Source organism: Mizuhopecten yessoensis, unplaced genomic scaffold (assembly GCF_002113885.1).
Source record: "Mizuhopecten yessoensis strain PY_sf001 unplaced genomic scaffold, ASM211388v2 scaffold11173, whole genome shotgun sequence".
NCBI classification, from domain to species: domain Eukaryota; kingdom Metazoa; phylum Mollusca; class Bivalvia; order Pectinida; family Pectinidae; genus Mizuhopecten; species Mizuhopecten yessoensis.
The window spans coordinates 1,632,941-1,654,127 of NW_018408916.1; the positions used below are offsets into that span (position 1 = coordinate 1,632,941).

The window sequence follows — 21,187 nt, forward strand, 5'->3', positions numbered from 1 at the left end:
GTGAAGCATTACGTGCTGTTGGTGCTTTCATAAACTCTGGGGTTAACGAGTATAACGGTATATGGATAACATGATCAAACAAGTATTGGTGTATTGAACGACGTCGCTACCGTCCCGACCATAAGTTGGCTACGTTTTTACCGGCTTGTTGACTCGCCGGGAGGGCCAAATTGTTTCAAGAAATTGTTGCTTTGACATATTGATTTTAGCCAGAGCCAAAATGCTAAAAATGATTGGGACAGAATTTGTATTCAGAAATATTAGATTGTTCATCATTGGACTTCTTTACATCGTTCATACATGTACCTCGCAAGGTAAGTGTTGTGTAGATTATAAAAATCAAACAGAAAATATTGAGCATAATGCACATATCATACTGTATGAACTTATGTTGTACTTTTTGTATGTTAAACACATCGCCGTTAAATTTTGTATAAGTTACATACCTCGCACGGTAAGTGTTGTGTATAGTCACATACCTTGCACGTTAGGTGTTGTGTAAAAGTTACATACCTCACGATAAGTGTTGTGTATAAGTTACAGACCTCGCACGGTTAGTGTTGTGTATAGGTTACATACCTCGCACGGTAAGTGTTGTGTATAAGTTACATACCTCGCACGGTAAGTGTTGAGTATAATTTACATACCTCGCACGGTAAGTGTTGTGTATAAGTTACATATCTCGCACGGTAAGTGTTGTGTATAGTCACGTACCTTGCACGGTAAATGTTGTGTATAGTCACGTACCTTGCACGGTAAATGTTGTGTATTGTCACGTACCTCGCACGGTAAATGTTGTGCATTGTCACGTTCCTCGCACGGTAAGTGTTGTGTATAGTCATGATCCTTGCACGGTAAATGTTGTGTATAGTCACGTACCTTGCACGGTAAATGTTGTGTATTGTCACGTACCTCGCACGGTAAATGTTGTGTATTGTCACGTACCTCGCACGGTAAGTGATGTGTATAAGTTACAGACCTCGCACGGTAAGTGTTGTGTATAGCAACATACTTCGAACGGTTCGTGTTGTGTATAAGTAACGCAACTCGCACGGGAAGTGTTGCGTATAAAATACATATCTCGCACGGTAAGAGTTGTGTATAAGTTACATACCTTCCACGGTGAGTGTTATGTATAAGTTACACACCTCGCACGGTAAGTGTTGTGTATAAGTTGCATACCTCGCACGGTAAATGTTGTGTATAAGTTACATATCTCGCACGGTAAGTGTTGTGTATAAGTTACATACTATTACCTCGCACGGTAACTGTTGTGTATTGTCACGTACCTCGTACGGTAAGTGTTGTGTATAAGTTACAGACCTCGCACGGTAAGTGTTGTGTATAGTAACATACCTCACACGGTAAGTTGTGTGTATAAGTCACGTACCTCGCACGGCAAATGTGGGGTATAAGTTATAACCCTCCACGGTGAAGGTTGTGTATAAGTTGCATACCTCGCACGTTAGGTGTTGTGTAAAAGTTACATACCTCGCACGGTAAGTGTTGTTTATAAGTAACATACCTCGCACGGTAAGTTGTGAGTATAAGTCACGTACCTCGCACGGTAAATGTGGGGTATAAGTTATAACCCTCCACGGTGAGTGTTGTGTATAAGTTGCATACCTCGCACGGTAAATGTTGTGTAGAAGCTACATACCTCACACGGTAAGTGTTGTGTATAAGTAACATACCTCGCACGGTAAGTGTTGTGTATAAGTAACATACCTTGCACGGTAAATGTTGTATATAAGTTACGAACCTCGCACGGTTAGTGTTGTGTATAGGTTACATACCTCGCACGGTAAGTGTTGTGTATAAGTAATTACATACATCGCACGGTAAGTGTTGTGTATAAGTCACAGACCCCGCACGGTAAATGTTGTGTATAAGTTACATACATCGCACGGTATGAGTTGTGTATAGTCACGTACCTTGCACGGTAAGTGTTGTGTATAAGTAACATATCTCGCACGGTAAGTGTTGTGTATAAGTAACATACCTTGCACGGTAAGTGTTTCGTACATTATACAAATCAAACGGAAAGATTGATCATAATGCATACACCAATCAATATGAGGTTATGTTGTAAATGTTTATGTTAAACACATGTTACATGATTGAATACAGCCTCCACTGAAGTATTATCTATTGCAACGAATCATTCCTTAAACAATACATTTTCCGACAGTTGGATTGAAACTGAACGTTTTGATATTTTCAAGCCCAATTTTTATATATAATCTGTGTCATTTTGCCTTTCTCTCATGTCTTGGGGGCTTGTTGGTTATCTGTAGGATTTATGTTCCTAATTTTAAATCACAACTAAATAAACAGCATAATCACGGGTAATCCGTCACAACAATGTAGCCTTTTTGTAAATTTGTTAGCATTTGTACGAAGAACTATCACACTTCCAAGAACTAACACACTTTAAATAACTATGACATTCATGATATGAATAGGTTTCAGAATGAGAGTGTGTAAGGGTCATTTCGGCCAACAGAAATGCATAGTAAACAAAAGCTAGTATAGCTCGTCCTTCCCTTCGGAAAATAAACAGTATCATTATGGGACAGATGGCTGAGCAAGGCTGCCCGTGCCCGGAAGACTTCTGGTACAGGTGGGGATTGGACAACAGATCATGTGACGGTGAACATTAGCTGATTGATTGTAAGGACCTTTCGTGCTGTTGTATTTGCTGTAGAGACCCTGATGCGATTTGTTTCCTCACCTTGCTGTACGGACAGTCATAAGAAAGGGTTTCCAAAGAGTAGCGGTTGATGTCGAAGTCTTTAAGTGGTTTTTTTAAGGTGTCTTTATTACTTTTTCCGACCCCTTTTGGAGCGAGCTCCAACCTGTAGTTCGTTCTCCAAACAGGATACGTTTGGGAAGGTGCTCGTCGGGCATTCTCGTCACGTATTCTGCCCAGCGGAGTTGGGAATCGCGGAACAGTATGTAGATGCTTGGCATGCGTGTCTGCTCTGAAATCTCAGTTTCCTAGCGTGCATCTGGTACACTGTCCATTTCTCACTTACATTAAACAAAGTATCGGGGACGATGGCTCTGTATCTTTTTAGTTTGGTGGAGAGACTCACCCTTCAGCGGTCAAACGAAGACGAGCGTAACGGATCTAAGGATAATCCTTGAAAATGCTTGCGTTTGTCTCATCATCGATGTGGTCATAACGCTAGAGTTTGCTTCCCAGATATGTAAACAATATCGCAAACAATACCCCCCAAATCACCCACCCCTCAACCAACCCCCAACCCCAACTCCCATTTGTACATCAATCTGCCAAAGAGGATATACCTTAATTTTGTCAATCTAGCAACATTGGTTTACTCTGATAATGAACTTAATTGTACCAGTGTCTTTCTTTCTAATATCAGTGAACACATTTTAGTTTTCCTCGTGATAGTTTAGAAAATCGCTTGAGTAAAAATTAAAAAAAAATCTTTCAAATAATGATGAATTTGACTTTGACTGTTACATTCTCAAAACCAAAGTGAGAAAACAAACTTGAGATTTTCTCTGTTGGAATTGAGGCAAAACTTCATTGCTGGTGATGACATTTACTTAATTAGCAAGAGTGACATCTTCGTAGGTATATTCTTATTTTAGTATTGTGCGAAATACGCTTAATATCTTATTCAGGAATGAAGTTATTGGAATGATGACAGAGATAGCTCAGGCATAGCTTGACAAAGGGATCGATCGGCCTTGAATCGTTGCGACACGTTTCCCGCGTACATTGCTTGTGTAGAATCCTATTGACAATGACAACGATATTTTATTTTGCAGTAACAGGCTGAAAAGCTAAACGCGTTCAATGTACTCTCATACTAAGCTAAGTTTGATGAGATCATTCTGATAGAGCTCCTATCATGTGTTACGGTGATAGTGACGTTTGCCGTAACACTCGTAAAACACAAAGACATGCATTTTAACGTATTTACATACTTTTTTTAAACCATAGTCCGCATATGCTATTGTTTTTGTTATTTTTCAATAAAAGGGACGTTCAGATCAATGTTCTACGCGTAGTCTGTCCGAAAGCTGTTTACATATTCAGATTTGATTCCAAGATTAATAGATAAGTATTGGTTAAGTATAATTTAGCTCCCCTCATAGTCGGGTTTTCAATGTTATCGTTCAATCCAACTAAATGTCCGAAATTAAAAGAGAATTAAGTCAGAATAAGTTAAATTAACATTTACAGTATTAATGATAATAACAAAAAGATTTTTTATTTGTGAAGAGAAGGGAGATATGCAAATAATTCATTAGCAATTCAATCACCACAATGTTGAATAAATTGTATGTGTATCTGGTTTCCGAGGTACGTTGGTATGACAAGCGCAGTTTCTGCTCGTTTTAAAATGGATTATACAAGTGTTCTTAATAATTATTCATTATATATTCTAAACTGCTCAGGTTATGTAAGGCAAGTATGGTGGTCAGATTACATAATGATTCGACAAACTTAATATAACAATAGTTACTTAATACGATATGTGATATCTATGCATTACAACTGTACTATGCATCGTCTTTTTGTTAATAGAATCTTCCGATATGAATTTTCCACGATGCGATCAACACAGGGAAATGTATTCGACTGTAACCAAATTACATATCAATTGAAAAACTCGGTCACAATGCTTCCATGGGCTGATAATGTTAATGTGAAGCATTGTCTCTCACAGCGTATGCACATCTATGACCAGAAAACACGTAAAAATCGTGATATGGATGCGTTTATGTAGATAAGGTTACCAAGTCAAGTCAATATTGTTTAGATATATGCTAAATATTTATATACTATTTTAAATGGAAGAAATACGTGATACATTTTGAACGGATTTAAAATCAACTTATTTTCCCCGGGATTTGTAATGGGCTTTATACCATAGTCGAATAAACTTGACATGGATTGAGCTCCGCGTAGAGAGGCTTACTTGCAATTGGCGATTCTGCTTTTAAACACATAATGAAAGTTACACATACAATGCAATTAACAATAAAAGGGGAATCTATCGCATAATTATGTTATCGGATTCCTTTGCCCTATATGGAAAGAAAAATTGACAATCCTTGACATGATACTTACCATAGATAACTCACCAAGCGAATGATATTGGTCGGTTTAGAGGGACAAATTTCAATTATTCAAATTAACCGAAAAAGAACAAAGGAAAATCAGAGACGTGCTCCATGGTTACGACTGGTTGTTATTTTAAAAGCATAGATTGTTTTTAATTTACCTGTTAGGTATGACTTTTACTGATTCTCACAACTACGTACTTGCACATTTTGTATTGTAATTACACAATTTTGTATAATAGATATATATATATTCACGTGTCATGTCATTGTTGTTGGCTGGTTTGAAAATTGTTGTCAGCCTACTTTATCTTGCGGTTTCTTTTTTCACAAATATAATACTCTACCCTTGTTTACACATAAACCGGGTGGGATGGACAAACTAGCTATATTCTCCGTTAAGGCAGGTTTCGATCTGGTACACGTAAATGTTTGTACACGGGTAGGTTTGTGTATTTTACCCAAGCAACGTGTTAGGAATTGAATAGAGTTTTTTAATGGTCATGCCGGAATGAGCGCAAACCGGTTACCGAGAAATCCATTCAATCCATTATTTAATAGTGTGTGTGTCTTTTTAAACTTTTAGTCTCTAATTTCATGTATTACGAAATTTTGTGCATGTACTGTAAACGCTATTACGTAACAGACCAGCACTCCAGCAATCCTACTCGAGCAGTTTATTCAAACTTATTCATATTGTGTTTTGTAGTGGACAGCCAAGCGTCACATTAACAAATATATAAATGGCGGCATGCCCAAATTGCATGAAACTATATATTTTTGTGCTGAACGTGTAAGGTGAATTTTCATATATATATCGTTAACTCACAAAAATATTTCGGTGTCTAGAAACACAAAATAAATTCAACATTGTGCTGATTGAAATGAATAGTTAAGTATTTGAATGAACCCTACCTCACACAAACTTACAGAGGATTGATAAGAAAATTTGAATTTGCATGGAACCATTTTGTATAGAATGCGTATCTACGCGTAGTTTGTTTATTTGAATCTACATAAAGCATTCAAAAGCGGGTTTTTCCAGTTTATAAGTATGGGTTTTAAACGAATGAAATGTATGTATACTAATTAGTACATGTAGTTTGTAAAAAGGCATTGGTCACCTACTTAACGCATTTAAAAATCGGATAGGCTCCCGCGGGAGAGCCAAACACCCTTATATTTGACTCTGTATGAACTTTTTGAGATAAGTACGGTCAAATATAATTAAATGAACATGCAGAGGTACAAGAATTACGAACTTGGGAAACTCCCATTCAATTATTTAGTTTGTCAATGGAGAAAGTCAATTGAAGCATTTCGTTCTTTTAGAACTAATCGGTTATACATGTACTTATGGTCAAAATAATAAAAAAAACATGTAGAAAGCTGAAATAAATGTAGAAATAAAAAGTGGGAAGTGTGCCTGCAAATCACACGATATCTTTAAAAATGTACAGTTTTTGGCTACAGCAATATTTTTTTTATCTTCAACTCTTAATACAGAGCTCAAGATTACGGTCAACCTCGGGTACCGATAGCCCGCCAGCAGAGTTCACTCTGAGCTCCATCCATCAAAATGCAATTCCTACAAAACATGAAGTGATCATATTTTTTCACACTGCATTTTGCCCTGGACGAATTAATATTATTACTACTTATTTAGGAACTATTCTTATCCTTTTGGTTAATAGAAACGACTGTTTAAACGGACACATATCACCAAGTTGCTCTGTATGTACATTAATGCCGTGTCCGATAAAAGCTAGATTGTACTCAACCATATCTGTACATATGGCTTTAGGTCATCGAACAGCTCTTGGAATAGATGGTTTGCACATGTGTAGCAGGTTATTAACATCTTTGCCGTTTTAGATAAGGCATTATAAACATTTCTCTCCATTTCTGTCAAAATGGTATTTTGTCGAATTATGTCTGCTATCGTTAGATAAATGTAAGTGTTTGTTGAGATTGAAAAAAAAAATCTCATATTTCAGCCGCTAGATGGAACGTTCTTGGTGTCTTATTTAGTTGATCTGCATAAATTGTTTTTAAAATAGATCATCTATTGGATGGATCTCTATCTCGCAAACCATATGGCAAGATGTATCTATATATAGGGTTAGATTAGCGTTTGTTAAAGATGGTTTCACTGGAAATAATCAGATTGGCCAAATTTCATGAAGAATATTAAGTGAGAAATACACCATTCAGTTGATGAAAAACGTGACCGAACTCATTTAAGTGAACAATTTAAAGTAACTATTATTATTGGAGTACGAGCGCAATCCTTGTTTGCTTATAGAATTGAAAATGCTTTTAATTTTAAAATTATTGTTAACATAACTTGACAATGAATTTACAATATTTGATTTATAAACTTATCTAATGTTGAAGGTCAACTAACTCTTCAAGACATCCGACTTGTTGACGGAACCGACCAGTACGAAGGTCGGCTGGAGGTAAAGTATAATGACACATGGGGCACGGTCTGTACGGACTATTTCGAAGATAAAGAAGCGGAAGTCATCTGCCGCGAGCTCCAATACACGTATGTCCAGACAAAAATAACATACGCGGAAATAATTATGGTTTCCCGTTTGCTCATTTGCGTCATCTTTTTCTGTGGTTGTCTTGTTATAACGAATTTTAAGTTCCAATTTCGCCCTTTTGTATCGACGCTGAGTACATAGATTTTTATAATTATTTTTCATAACGTGAATTCACATAACTATTTTTGTTTATACTGCCGCAGTTCAGCTTTCGCCTTTTCGCCCTCCGTAATGAGATCAAATTTATTATTACAGCGAATATAAATGGTACATGATACAGATACAGATGTTAATTCAATATTATTGGATAAATTAACACTGGAGGTAAATGGGTTTAACGGCAGCAAGCGAAAGTTTTCGAGTATATAGCACCATTATCATAAAGTGTCCAAACTCTGTAAATAAAAAATAAAAAAAATAAAAAAAAAATATATTGAATTTTATCTATATCTATTCATTAAGGGGTGGAGCAGCAGTGACCGACGGCCGATTCGGAGACGGAACAGGAAAAATTTGGTTGGATAATCTAGGGTGTGAGGGAAACGAGCAATCGCTGGCTACTTGTCAGGCTAACAACATCGGAGTCCACAACTGTAAACATTCGGATGACGCTGGAGTTATCTGTCAACCACATGTACAGACCTCACAGCCACAGCCTGCCACGCTGATCAGGGGACCGGGCGTGCCACAACCGAGTATATGTACGTATATAACACCCAAAGCCGTGCATAACAACATTAAACACTTATAAATAGTCACATGAACAGTTTAGGTAAACATTCATATAAATACAGTTAACTACCATTCACAAAAAACACTATACTCTGATTTTCCTATAGATGTAGTATTTAGACATTCAGATTCAAAATAGTACTTTGACATCCATACTAAAAATCACACTTAAAACCTAAGCGCTTTTTCGACATTCACATAAATATAATATTTTGACTTATTGCCACAAGTAGTTTGACAATCATACGTAAATAGTACTTTGACGAGACACGACCCTCTGACGTCCCATTATTACTTATTGTGTAGGTCCCGGAAGTACTGACCCGCAAATCCGACTTGTTGGCCCAAACAACACAGTAGGTGTAGGATTTGTGGAGGTCAAAAATAACGGCGCATGGGGAGCAGTTTGTGACGACCACTGGGACATACAAGACGCCAGAGTGGTGTGTGGATCTCTTTGTTTCAAGTGAGTAATTTGGTAAAAATAATGAACCTCATTGATCAAGATGATTCCGAAAAGATGGTTCGGTCATATCAATTTCCCAGAAAAGTATGCTTTTTAAAAAAGAAAAATTGTCTTGGTGAATATAAATGTTCGGAGTGATAGAAAGTTTTCTGAAATATCACAAATTGAATTGTCCAGGTTAAACGTTACAGCTTTACAGAGTACATCATTCTGTTTGAAATGAGCTTCAACACGTGGTTATTTTTATTTTTATTAAATATCTCCAAGCACTTTTGTGTTGAAGACATCTTCAGAACTGCGACTTTATTAGGCTGGGGGATAATCTGTAAAAAACTCCATTATGACTGTTGGGTTAACAAGGCTATGTGGCAGCTCACTATAACAACTTACTTTATTTTTACTGCAAATAATCCTGATTCGTTGTGAAACTGTATGTCCAAATTCCAACGGTTTCAGCAAGTCCCTCTCCTTGACTGGGGCTACATACAACATCGACTACGTGAAGGCCAACGTAAGCCAGGTGTTCTTGCTGGATGATGTGGGGTGTTCTGGCTCCGAGACGAACATCTTTAATTGTCAACACCGCGGCATCGGGGTCAGCAATTGTCAGCCTGGGGAGTATGCAAGTGTAACGTGCACACCGATCCTGCGTACCGTTGAACAACGTAAGTTTTCAGTCGTTTGAGCCGAAAACTTGGTTAATCTGTGGCATTTCTTTTTGGTCCGTCGTTGTCATCACAATTATTTCTTCTTTTTACGAACAGTTAGATCAAAGGTGTCATAGGAGTAGGGTATGGAAAAGTAAAATGGGAGTTTCTGATTCACTCAGTGAGGATAGTCCCCTTCTACCATTTCTCTCCCTTGAAGCCAGTTAAGTTGACATATTTAAAACAGTCTTCTTCACATCTAAGAATACTACGTTCAAATGTGCCCTAATGGCTATTGGGATAAGTTCAGAAAGTGAAATTGTGACCCTCTGATAGGGGACAGGGACACTTTGTTTCTTTCTCTATAGAACTATCGAATGGAGTTGTTCAAACTAAGGATGTTTTATCATTGGGGTAAAATGGATTCTTGATGGATAGATTTGCTTTAAAGAAAAGTGTATAGTATGCAAAAGCTTATTGGGATGAAAAATATAAATCGATATTCATATACCCCCGCGATTGACTGTTAGATCTCAGAGTTGAAGCCATGTCTACCAGTATCATGTGATAGGAATTGAACACATCTGACTTCTTCTCACGAACCGACGAGTGGATTACATTCCACCTGGAACTAGGTATAAATCTTCTCTTTGGGCAGATTATTATAAGATTTTAGATCCTGATCTTCACCATGGCTTAATATGGACTTAAAGTAACCTCAAATCAGCCCTGTAGGCAATATTCATGTGGTTTATATGTGTTTAAAAGTGACAATTACTCGTATATGCAAATTAATTATTTTTAACTTGATGAAAATTTGATAAACTAGTTCAAAGAATATTGCTATAAAGATCAACAAATAACGTTTTTATCTTTAAAGGGGCAAAAAATACCAACATCTTAAAACTTGAGAATTTCAAAAAAAATTTTTTATCAGTTGTTGATGAGTCCCAGTGCAGTTGTGAAGTCTTTTGACTTTGTATCACATAATATCACACAAGCGATAGACATGCTATTCAGAAATATTTACATTTGCATGGCATTGTCACTATATAGCTGTGTCGTTGATGGGACTTTGATTACCATGCATCACGAGACATAATTCTTAGCGTATTAATACAACACTGATCACCGGAACTACAATATCCAATATAAATAAACATGACGGCTGCTGAAATATCGAAATCTCACAATGCCATTGTAAATTTATGTGCAAAATAAAAAATAAAATAAAATACACTTTTATTTCAACGAAAACAATACCAATGTCTGCAATATCGTACAAAATGCACATCGGTTGAAATCACCAATGCCGGCAATGGAAACAATTTTAACGCTCATGCAATTTATCAGAAATATCGTCTGTTACACTGCACTGATAAACAGGGGTTCATTACAAATGTCTGAAATACACATATTGTATAGACCTACTGACACATATGTTACAGACCTACTGATATGAGTCACAGCACACATAAACATTTCAGACATTTGTAACGAACCTGTGCTCCGGCGCAAGATCACTCACTTCAAACGCTATCAGTTTCACGCGTCTCGCATCCACCATTCCTCAGTTTCTGACGGCATGTCAAATAACGAGAATGTTATAGAATCTACCGACTGTTGTCAGGTTCCCATTCGAATTAACTTCCAAAAATAACTATCTCGTGGATGGCAAGGTCGGATTTACGGTGTTCACTGTATTTGTCCATGCGCGAAATTTGTTCCGTGGAAAAATCGAAACAATTGCAAATCTAACTTTCAGCTCAGAGTTCTATTGATAAATTAAAATCACCCTATATACATATCATACGCAATTGTATTGATACTGAATTGTGGAATAAAATTGAAGTGTTTGTTAAAATTTCAAAGTACTACTTTGTTTGCCAATCAGCACGCGACAATACGCTGTTCAAACTATTGAACGAAATTGTGTGGACTGTCGATAAGGCGGGCATTTTAATTTTAAATATAAATTATAAGTTAAAAAATAACATAAGAGGCAGAGAAAACGTAAATATAAGTAATATGTTGTTTGCTTGCAAAGCTGTGTCATTCAAATAGATCATAAATACCATACAAAAACAGTTCAATGCTAAATAAGATTCAGTTTTATATGGATGATAAATCGATAATTTCTGATAGATGATTTTCACCGACTCGGTACATTGTGCCTTAGTGAGCTGTACTCAGCGGTTTAGAGTCAAGACCGAGGTCATCTGCACTCTTTGCTTGACAGAGGAAACCGAACTGTTCGAAAGCTCGCAAAATGGATTTTCAGTTACTGATTGTGTCCAAAACAAACTTGAACAATTATGATTGACATATCACTTTATAAATTGGTCAAACTTCCATTTTTGTCTTGGTTTGAAGGGAAAAATCCTGCGTAAGTTGGTATTCGTGCGCTAATCTTATTATTCTAGTATTAAAGCTCATTGTAAAAGTATATGTTTCACTACTGTCTATGAGAAATTTATGAGTGAAACAGACTTTACTAAAGGATATGAACACGTGTTTTTCAGCGCCAGAACCCGATCTGAGCTGTGACCATGAACAATTTACTGCCAGCTTTAGTCGCATGTATGACCCAGGACTAACGTACAGTGGAGTTACTGTGGATCAGGCCCTGAATTATACCTCCCATTGTAATCCGAAGTACTCGAACACATCGGCTCACATCATTATTAAGATTCCATTCGACGAATGCGGCACAGAAATAAGTGTAAGTTGTCGTATTTCCGTCAAAAGGCTTGAAACGATTTTTTGTCTTATAACTTTCAAAATAAATGATAGAGTTAAGAAATAAAAAGGTCATAAAGTAAATAAAGTAGAAAATATATTATTTCAATACATTCTGTGGACTCTTTTCCTATTTTATCTATAATGGCAGTGTGCAGACAGGTGATAACAGATATGTATATTATAAATACTGATTCAAAGAAAATCAACGTGCTCATTATTTTGCTTTGTTGCCGGCTATTTTATATGCAATGAATAGACAATTGTCATATTGAATAAATCAATGTGTATTGACGAATAAGAAATATTTTACCTTGTCGATTTCAGACCAACGCTTCCCATATATTCTACAATATTACCCTTGCTTACAACAACAACAGCGTTGGAGTCATCACGCGAAAGAATTTCTACTATGTGAAGCTCACATGCGAATTTCTCCGTAACAAAACCAACGACGCTGGCTATACCGCCCAACCAAACCAGGTCACGAAAAGTTCAAGAGGAGAATTCGCTGTGGGCATGATGTTGTACGAAGATGAGAACTTTAACCAACCGTTGTCTGAAAGTCCCACATTACAGATGAACCAACCCTTGTCAGCGTCTCTGCACCTCGAGACATCACTCGATCACCTGAAGATCGTGGTACGGACCTGCTTTGCGACACCATCCGGTTCTTGGACAGACCCTCTCAATTATATGCTGTTCAAAGACAAGTGAGATACATAGTCAATATCACGGACTTATCAGTTCATCTGAGTTTTGTTACAGGTTCAATCAGAATCCTGCCAATTAAGGGCATGCCGTTGTTTATTTTAATTCCCTAACAAATATGATAGAACAGTTGTCTCTTTTTGCAATAGCGGAAGGCAATGGTAATTTAAGATACGTCCATCTTGCTCTTTCCTGAAAAGGAGTAATATTTCAGAAAACAGCAAGGTGGACATACATGTAACTTGAACCTACCATGCACGTTTGCCCGTTTACTGTATAATAACAAATATTTAGTCGAACTGAGATATAATTATATTTTTATACTATCGAGCTATGATTGTATATTTTTATAATGTCGAGCCCTCTGAAACAAATGTTCTATTTGGTCCATTGAATGATTCTCTAAATATTACAGTGTGGAGTCCCACCACGGACCAGGGGTCGGTTCAACATTTTGATGATAAAGTTTGGCAGATCTGCAAATGTTTGTGTATGTCTTGAAAGAAACATTAGATCAACAAGTCTGTTACTATTTCATAAACGAACAACTATGGTTGAACCGATCAAGCTGTGTTAAACTAGATAAATGAATGCAGCTCCCTAGTTATCGCTTCTTTTTCTAGCAAAGGTGGATTTTATTTTGATAGTCTCTTTGAGGAATGAGAATATCAGTTCTTGTTCTAACATATGTGAAATCTGCTCGTCTCCGCAAAGATCAGATGCGCATTTCTGGTTCTTGTAAGTTTTCTGATGAAGTTCCAACTGGTATACCTCTTTCTGTTTAATTTTAATGACGTTTGTGAGGAATGACTTCTGAGGGATATGCGTCTTTCCGCATACAGCTACCTAGGTTTTGTAGTGAGTGAGAGAGACTGAGTGAGCGTGTGTGTGTGTTTTACCCTTTTTCCAATTTTCATTATTATATAACCATTTTATTTAAACGGATTTCCATCGTTGAATAAAATACAATCAATTTTCTTTTCAGCTGCGCGAACGACGAGACCGTAGCCATTATTCCATGGAACGAGACCAGCAGCGGCTTCCGGTTTAGCTCATTTAAATTTGTGGGCTACTCGCACATTTACCTACACTGTACCAGTCTGGTATGCGAGATGCAAGAGAAGGATCAGCTCTGTGACCGCAGCTGCAATCCGACAAATACAGCAGGTCGCCGTCGCCGTCGCCGTCGCCGAAGTTCACGCAGGAAGCGGAACGACTACGCTTGGCTTTATTCCACCAGTCAGCTATTGACCATCAATGACGATGTAGACGGTCCGGTTATAGAGCGCTTCCCAACAACAGGTAGCAACATAGCTTCAGTTATTTTGCCCATGTCCCGCCAATTATTTCGTTAGTTTGGACATCTTCCCTTTTGTTGAACATCCATTTATTGAGCATTCGTGTTCCAGATAATCCTGAATCTTTCTGAACTTAATGCACCCCAAATACGTATAAAACGTTCACCTTCTTGTGATGTATTTCTACTCATTAGTTACGTCCGTTACGTTGTAGTAATACCTTTGATAACATGTTGAAATTTTGCAGGTAAAGACAGTATCAAAAGAGTTTTCACAAATAGTACGTTAATCTTACAGACATCTTAAATATAATCATGACTCGCAGAGTTGGAAGTGATAAAGAACATTTAATTCGTATACATTTATTTAAAGGTTTTCAACAGTACCATGCTCTCCTCTCATCGAGTCTAGCTTCCAAGACTTCTTAAGGTTGGCCATTTCGAATTAACTAACTCGAAAAGCAAGGCTACATATGTATGAAATATTTTGTAACAGACGAAAGACGTTCCTTGTTTTGTTAAAAAGCTCCAATCTCTGTATAATAACATGCGATATGTTCTTCCATACAGACGGATCTGTATCAAGGATGATCTCTTCATCTACAACCACAGTTCCCAACAGTGCCTCTTCTTCGTCACCTACCGTTACCGTAACGCAGAGACCCACCAAGAAAGCAGCCTCTCCAGGTCCGGAGACTACTAGCAGAACCACTTCTTTCTCCACCTTACAGCCAAGTAGCAGTTCCGTTGAGGTCATCCCAGGCATTGTCGTCAAGTCGACTGTAAGCATGCATTTTTATCACATACCTGTTGAATCTTGTTATAGTAATACAAGCAATTTTCAGACCATGAAATACAACGTTCTGTATTGCACATGTGTAATACGGAATGTTGTATTACCTACTAGCCGGAACTACTTTTTATGGGAATCCCCTTCTCCTGGCGAACTGCAAAGTTCCCGGTATTTGCAAAAAATATCAAAGTTTATAATATCTTTGTATCGATCTCTACCAAATACGGAAGGTATGTGATAAAAGCAAGACCACACTCATTTATTGCGCGGACGAATATATATAGTCGTCCGCGCAATAAACTCGTGCTTTCTGATTTGTTAGAAAAACACAAGTGTATGATCTTGCATATTTATACATATTTATTTTATCTGTTTTAAACTAAAATTGTTCTATTGGTATTAAAATTAGAAATACTTGCATCTCTTCTTACAGAGCCTGCCAACAGGACCGAACTTGGAGTCAAATGAAGTGAACGAGATTCCAGATGAGGAGGCATCATTGTTAGATGGGACGTTGGCGGGAGATGTGTCGTCTGCCTCACGCGTCATGACGTCACTGCTTCCCTTGTTGACGATTGCACTGCTGTCCCGGAGCCTGTAAAAACACTACGACTGAACAAGGACTATTCTCTTTCAATGCAAGGAGAATTTTGGCTTAACTAACTATCATAATAACGTTTGCACTTGGATTTTGCGGTTTTAATTAGATTACTGTTTCCTAAGTTAAACTCAATTTGCGACGGAATAAACAGTAATGTTTTACCTTAATATAACCTGGAAAACCAGAACAAAATATGGCTATCTCGGAAGTAATGATCATTAAAAATACAATAAATTATAAATGGAAAAGTTTCCATAGGCTTTTATTCTTATACCGCTCATTCGCGTCATCGCGTTTATGCAATGTTACCAGGCTAATGTATAGCGTCATCAATACCGGTGAACATGTCATGAGCCCTTGATGATGGCGCCTTGTACGTGGTAAACCATTAAAATGCACATGGATCTTTACGGTAGGAAAAAATGGAGAAAACTAATTAATCACTCCTTTGTGATGCAAACCGAGAAATTTCAACCCTCGGGATAAGCTTTCCGTTAAAGTTTAGCACGATACTTAACCGAGGGGTGACTCAATGTGTATTATTCAGTTTGTGTTTTGGCATCGACTTTAAGTTTTTGAGACTCATGTATATTTTTGTTTGTTTAACTTTTTATTACATGCGATATCTACCTAACAATATTACTAAAGGTTTGTGTCATGAATTTTGTCACACATCTCATGTGCCATTGAAGATGGCGCGGTACATTGGATTCACCATAACAACCTAATTTTACGGTAGAAATGAGTGGGAGAAACATGATCAATCACTTCCGTGTTGTGCAAACAGGGAAAGCTCAACCCTCGGGATATGTTGTTTTGTGGTTTAACTCGAAGCTTTACCGAGCGGTGATTCCAGGTGTTTTATTCAGTGTTGTTTTGGTGTCTCCTCGCTCCATATTCGCTTCGACTTTATGTTTTTGAGACTTGCATATATTTTGTTTGTTTTACTTTATATAACACACTATCTATATTTACAGTTTTACTATAGTCACGACGCGAGTTTTTTTTTAAAACTCTAATTAAGGTTTTAATGCAGCTATTTCCAGTTTGCAGTAATATATTACTTCTTCCACAGGTGTTTTGTTATCTGACTTAGCTGAAAGCCAACTGATTCGATGTGGTAGCGTGGTATTCTTTGTCAGTCTGCCATTTTGGTTTTTTTAATAACGGCTGAACGGACATTACTTTGGTATGGAGCACTATGATATGATGGATTTTTACTGAATGGTTTAATGACAGTGTAAAAGGTTTTCGTTAGCAATATTTAGATGTTCTAAAAAGTTTAAATAGTAACAAATGTTATACGACCCATTCTGTCCTTATTTATTACTAAGAAAAGGGAATGTAAATATTTGGAATCTAAGTTAAAGTGACAATTAATAATTAAGTACCAAAGGTGATACGCTGGAATACCACGGTTTATGAGAAAACACAAATGTACTCGGTCTTTCTGCAAAAAAAGACAATGAAAAAACCCCATTATGGACAGACAATAATGTTTTAATAATAATAAATGATATAAATCAAGATAATGACTCAATCCAACAGGACATTTTCACTGATAATTCTATTGTTTATGGTGAATTAGATGCTCCAATACTTTTTTACGATCTGCTATTCGGAATTTGAAACGTGGCAAATCGCACAGACTAAATGGCTTGTTAAAGAAATATTTTACTTACTGTGAAGAATTACACCTTCCAAACTTATATGATATTAGTGTGTTGTTTACCAATATTGTATAGAAGTTGAATGTTTTTCTAGCTGTTAATAGGCAATCTGTTATTATGTTTTTCCTGTTCACTACAAAGGTGTATGAAATGACTCTAACAATTTTCGGGATATCGGTTTTAGCGTGACTGTCTTTTGCAAACGTTTTACCTCTATTTTTCAGAAACGTATTCTAGACGTAATTACATAATATGACATATTAACAGATGGTCAGTTCGGATTTTGGACGGAAGTGAGTACGATACATGCTTTATTCGCATATCATTATATAATAAATAACAAACGCGTTTTCTTCTAAGAAAAAATGATATTGGTGTTTTGTGGACTTTAGTAAATCATTTGACTTCGTAGATAGGTTAAGCTTATGGCGCAAGTTGACTACGTTCAATTGACTCTCGTATGAATAAGTCCTTTTTTAAATCAGTAAACTCTTATGTTTTACTTAATGGGAAATGATATAATCTTTTAATACTTGTATGTCGGATTAATACAAAGGGGAATTGTATCACCATGCCTGTTCTCACTTTTGTCAGTGATTTTGAAACCTCGATTTTTGTTCAAACGGCGCAACAGATAACGACTTTGGTCTGTTATGTTCATTTCTGTTAATATACGCAGGTCATTTGGTTATCATTTTAGAATATATTCAGGGCCTGCAGACTCTTATTGATAGCCTTTTTGAATATTCTACAGTAAAAAATGGAAGTTAACAATTAAAAAAACAATTCAGGAATATTGGTCTTACAATTTTGAAATTGTAGACATATTCAGCTAGCTAGGCGACGATGATAAAATTATTCTTATACAGAACCAGGGCCGTACGTTATGTCTGCTCTTTTGTGAAAAGTATGTTTTAATGTTCTCTTACTTCATAGGTCAAGTAAAACGTTTGTATAATATATAGTTAGTTATGTCCTCGGACATCATGTTATGTTTACCATAAGTCTGTGATATATTGTACAATTTCCTGTTATTGAATTACTATTTCTTTTTTTTCAGTCTGTTTGAAAGTATATTAAAGAAAAATATTTTATTCAAGTGAATGTTTGTCTTTTTTTCTGTTAAGCTCCGAAGCTCCGGAAATTACGAAGAATACAAAAAAATCGAAGTGACATATGAACGATATGTACGATGTACGAGGTTAAGTTATATTTCGCGATAATAAAAAGGCTTTAAGAGTAAAAACAAGTTACAGTGATCTTATTTGACAAAGTAACTGAGTAACGTTGTTATTATGAAAATAAATAGTCATTACTGATGAAAATATTAGTTACGAGGTAGAAAAAGATGTGATGGCGATGGTATTTATGACAAATTAATTTGTTATAAAGGGAAGGAGAAATAAAAAAAAAATATTGGTGTCAGAAGTGGGATTCGAACCCACGCCCACATACGTGGACCAGAACACTCGTCCCATCCAATGGGAAGGCATTGCCTTGAGTCTGGCGCCTTAGACCGCTCGGCCATCCTGACTGCATACAACGCTTAACCGAAAAAGAAATATTTATTCGTTACTCCATTTATTAATAGACTATTTATAGTCACTATGGTTCGGTGCTCTCGAAAACTTTCGACAGTACGTTGGTAAAGGGATGTAACTCTTGTTAAACTCTTATTAAAATATCTTATTTCTTGGCTTTGTAGCAAATAATTTTCCGTGTATTACCACGGACTTAGATAGCCTAATTCCGTGGTATCACTTCCTGAATTCTTTTAAAAATACCTAATTGAAGTTTCCTCAATCATGGTAATAAATCAGTATTCTCATTAATTATGATATACGAACAAGCGATTTTATTGTCAGTGGAGAAAAGAAACGGAACATTTGAAATCATTTATAATAGTCATATAATTTGTTCTGTAGAGAGCTATATTGAATTACGACTATGATGTTATAAATTGTTCCGCTGTATTTGTTTTGATATCACAATTAGGTCTTAGATAACATGAAGTTCGTGTTATTCATTTCTTTACAGCCCTCTTCATTTATTTTAATCTTCTCTTCTTTAATGTATCTATTCACTTCCGCCGATATTAGTCAGAGCTACACATATACGTTACATAAAGCACATTTAGGTAAAGCAATACTTATGATCTAATTAACTAATTGTGAAATGCACTAATGTAACGGTTCCTGACATAGGGGGGGGGGGGGGGGGGGGGGNGGGGGGGTACACTCATAACGCCCTCACCTGGAACCCGCCCCTGAGTCGGTAGTGACGCAGACGTAAAACCGTTCAAACAAACAGGATATCATTATTACTTATAGAAGATAATATGATCTAGGTAATGATTATATATCAAGTCAGGATGGCCAGCCTGTCTAAGGTGTCAGACTCGAAGTACAGATTACCTTCCCATTATATTGGACGAGTGTCCTGGTCCACGAAAGTGGGCGTTGGTTCGAATCTCACTCCTGACACTAACTCTTTTTGATATGTAATAGAAAATATATTTTCATGGATCTAATTGACTAATTTCATCATCATTACGTATATAATTCAATTTCTTAATGATATCATTTATATAATACAATATGATCTAATTTAGTAGTTTTAACATACACCTGCATTAAGTCAGGATTGCCGAGCGGTTCATATATAGGATGAGTGTTCTGGTCAACGTATTTAGGCGTCGGTTCGAATCCAAGAACCGACACCTTTTATATATTGAGGGTAAGTTAACATAATCGAGTACGTCAGAGTATATGAACAGTGTCGTTTTATCATCAAAGGTCCAAGTGCTTTATGATACAAGTACAAGTTTAAGTGAATGATGCTATCGGAAACGAGAAAAGAAAAAATGGAATTTAGTAGAAAGTTTGTTATTCTATAAATTAGTTCTTATATCGCTTTTGTTTTTTATTGGTTGTGAAATCCTTTATGTTACAGTTATCTGTTCCGATGCGTCACTCTTTCTTTTTTTACTCGTTTGAGGGAAAAACTCGATTGATAGATGTAACTAGCTCTTTCCTTGTTCAAGACGTATATCTACTGTATATAAAATATAGGATGGTCTAAGCGGTACCAGTATAAAGTGAGGACGGCAGAGCGGTCTAAGCGGTACTGGTATAAGGTCAGCATGGCCAAGCAGTCTAAGGTGCTGGTATAAAGTCAGGTCTAAGGCGCCAGACTCAAGGTAGAATTCACCTTCCCGCAATATGGGACGAGTGTTCTGGTCCACGTATGTGGGCGTGGGTTCGAATCCCACTTCTGACACGAATTATTTTATTTTTGATACTGATGGTCTCCATACAAACTTAAACACCTGTCACACTAGGGCCGCGTTCCCACGACGTCCAAGAAAAATTCAGAACGCCGATCTGCGCGAAGTGGAATCGCAAACATCGCCGCGGCAACAAAGTGGCATCGCCAGTGATCGCGGTGGGATCGCATAGAACGCTGAGCGACGGCGCTCGGCATTCTGATAAGAGCGCAGTGGGATTGCCGTGAGGTCACCGTAGCAGCGCAGTTAGGTCTCCTACATTGCCACAGGATCGCCGCGGGCACGCACAGGGTTCGCTTTGCGAACGCAAGTTCGCAATGGTTATCGGTGGCGCTTGCACGGCGATCGTACGGCGTTCTCTGAGATGACACTGCGTCTCTACCGCGCTTATACGCGCCGTAATAACTCGATGCACGCAGTGGAAGCACCGTGAGAGCGCCATGAGAGCGCAGACAATCGCCAACTAGAACTCCGTAGGAACGCGATAGAACGCCATGGAGCTCCATAGAAACGCCAAGGTCGCCGTGAGAACGCCGTGACATCACAATCTTCATGAAAAATATTTTAATTCCTGCGATCTCACGGCG

General features: G+C 37.2%; 1 protein-coding gene and 1 non-coding gene across 2 annotated transcripts; one reads left to right on the forward strand and one right to left on the reverse strand.

Annotated features, from left to right (window-relative positions):
• Nucleotides 1–110: 110 nt before the first annotated feature.
• Nucleotides 111–18,398, forward strand: LOC110467429 (deleted in malignant brain tumors 1 protein-like). The gene is made up of 10 exons (XM_021524592.1): nucleotides 111–314; nucleotides 7,504–7,657; nucleotides 8,121–8,359; nucleotides 8,697–8,856; nucleotides 9,313–9,521; nucleotides 12,026–12,225; nucleotides 12,570–12,955; nucleotides 13,939–14,255; nucleotides 14,821–15,032; nucleotides 15,477–18,398. The coding sequence occupies exons 1-10, from the start codon at nucleotides 221–223 to the stop codon at nucleotides 15,642–15,644; spliced, it is 2,139 nt and encodes a 712-aa protein (XP_021380267.1). The 5' UTR covers nucleotides 111–220; the 3' UTR covers nucleotides 15,645–18,398.
• Nucleotides 18,399–18,734: 336 nt separating this feature from the next.
• Nucleotides 18,735–18,848, reverse strand: Trnal-caa. The gene is made up of 2 exons: nucleotides 18,811–18,848; nucleotides 18,735–18,780 (listed from the first exon to the last, which is right to left on the reverse strand). It is a non-coding gene; the product is annotated as a tRNA-Leu (tRNA).
• Nucleotides 18,849–21,187: the final 2,339 nt, after the last annotated feature.

What these genes read in the sequence shown, in the direction of transcription:
- LOC110467429 (XM_021524592.1), top strand. Translation starts at nt 221, where the DNA reads ATGCTAAAAATGATTGGGACAGAATTTGTATTCAGAAATATTAGATTG. An exon ending in TCATACATGTACCTCGCAAG is followed by an intron (nt 315 to 7,503) that starts GTAAGTGTTGTG and finishes CTAATGTTGAAG; the next exon opens with GTCAACTAACTCTTCAAGAC. An exon ending in TGTGGATCTCTTTGTTTCAA is followed by an intron (nt 8,857 to 9,312) that starts GTGAGTAATTTG and finishes CAACGGTTTCAG; the next exon opens with CAAGTCCCTCTCCTTGACTG.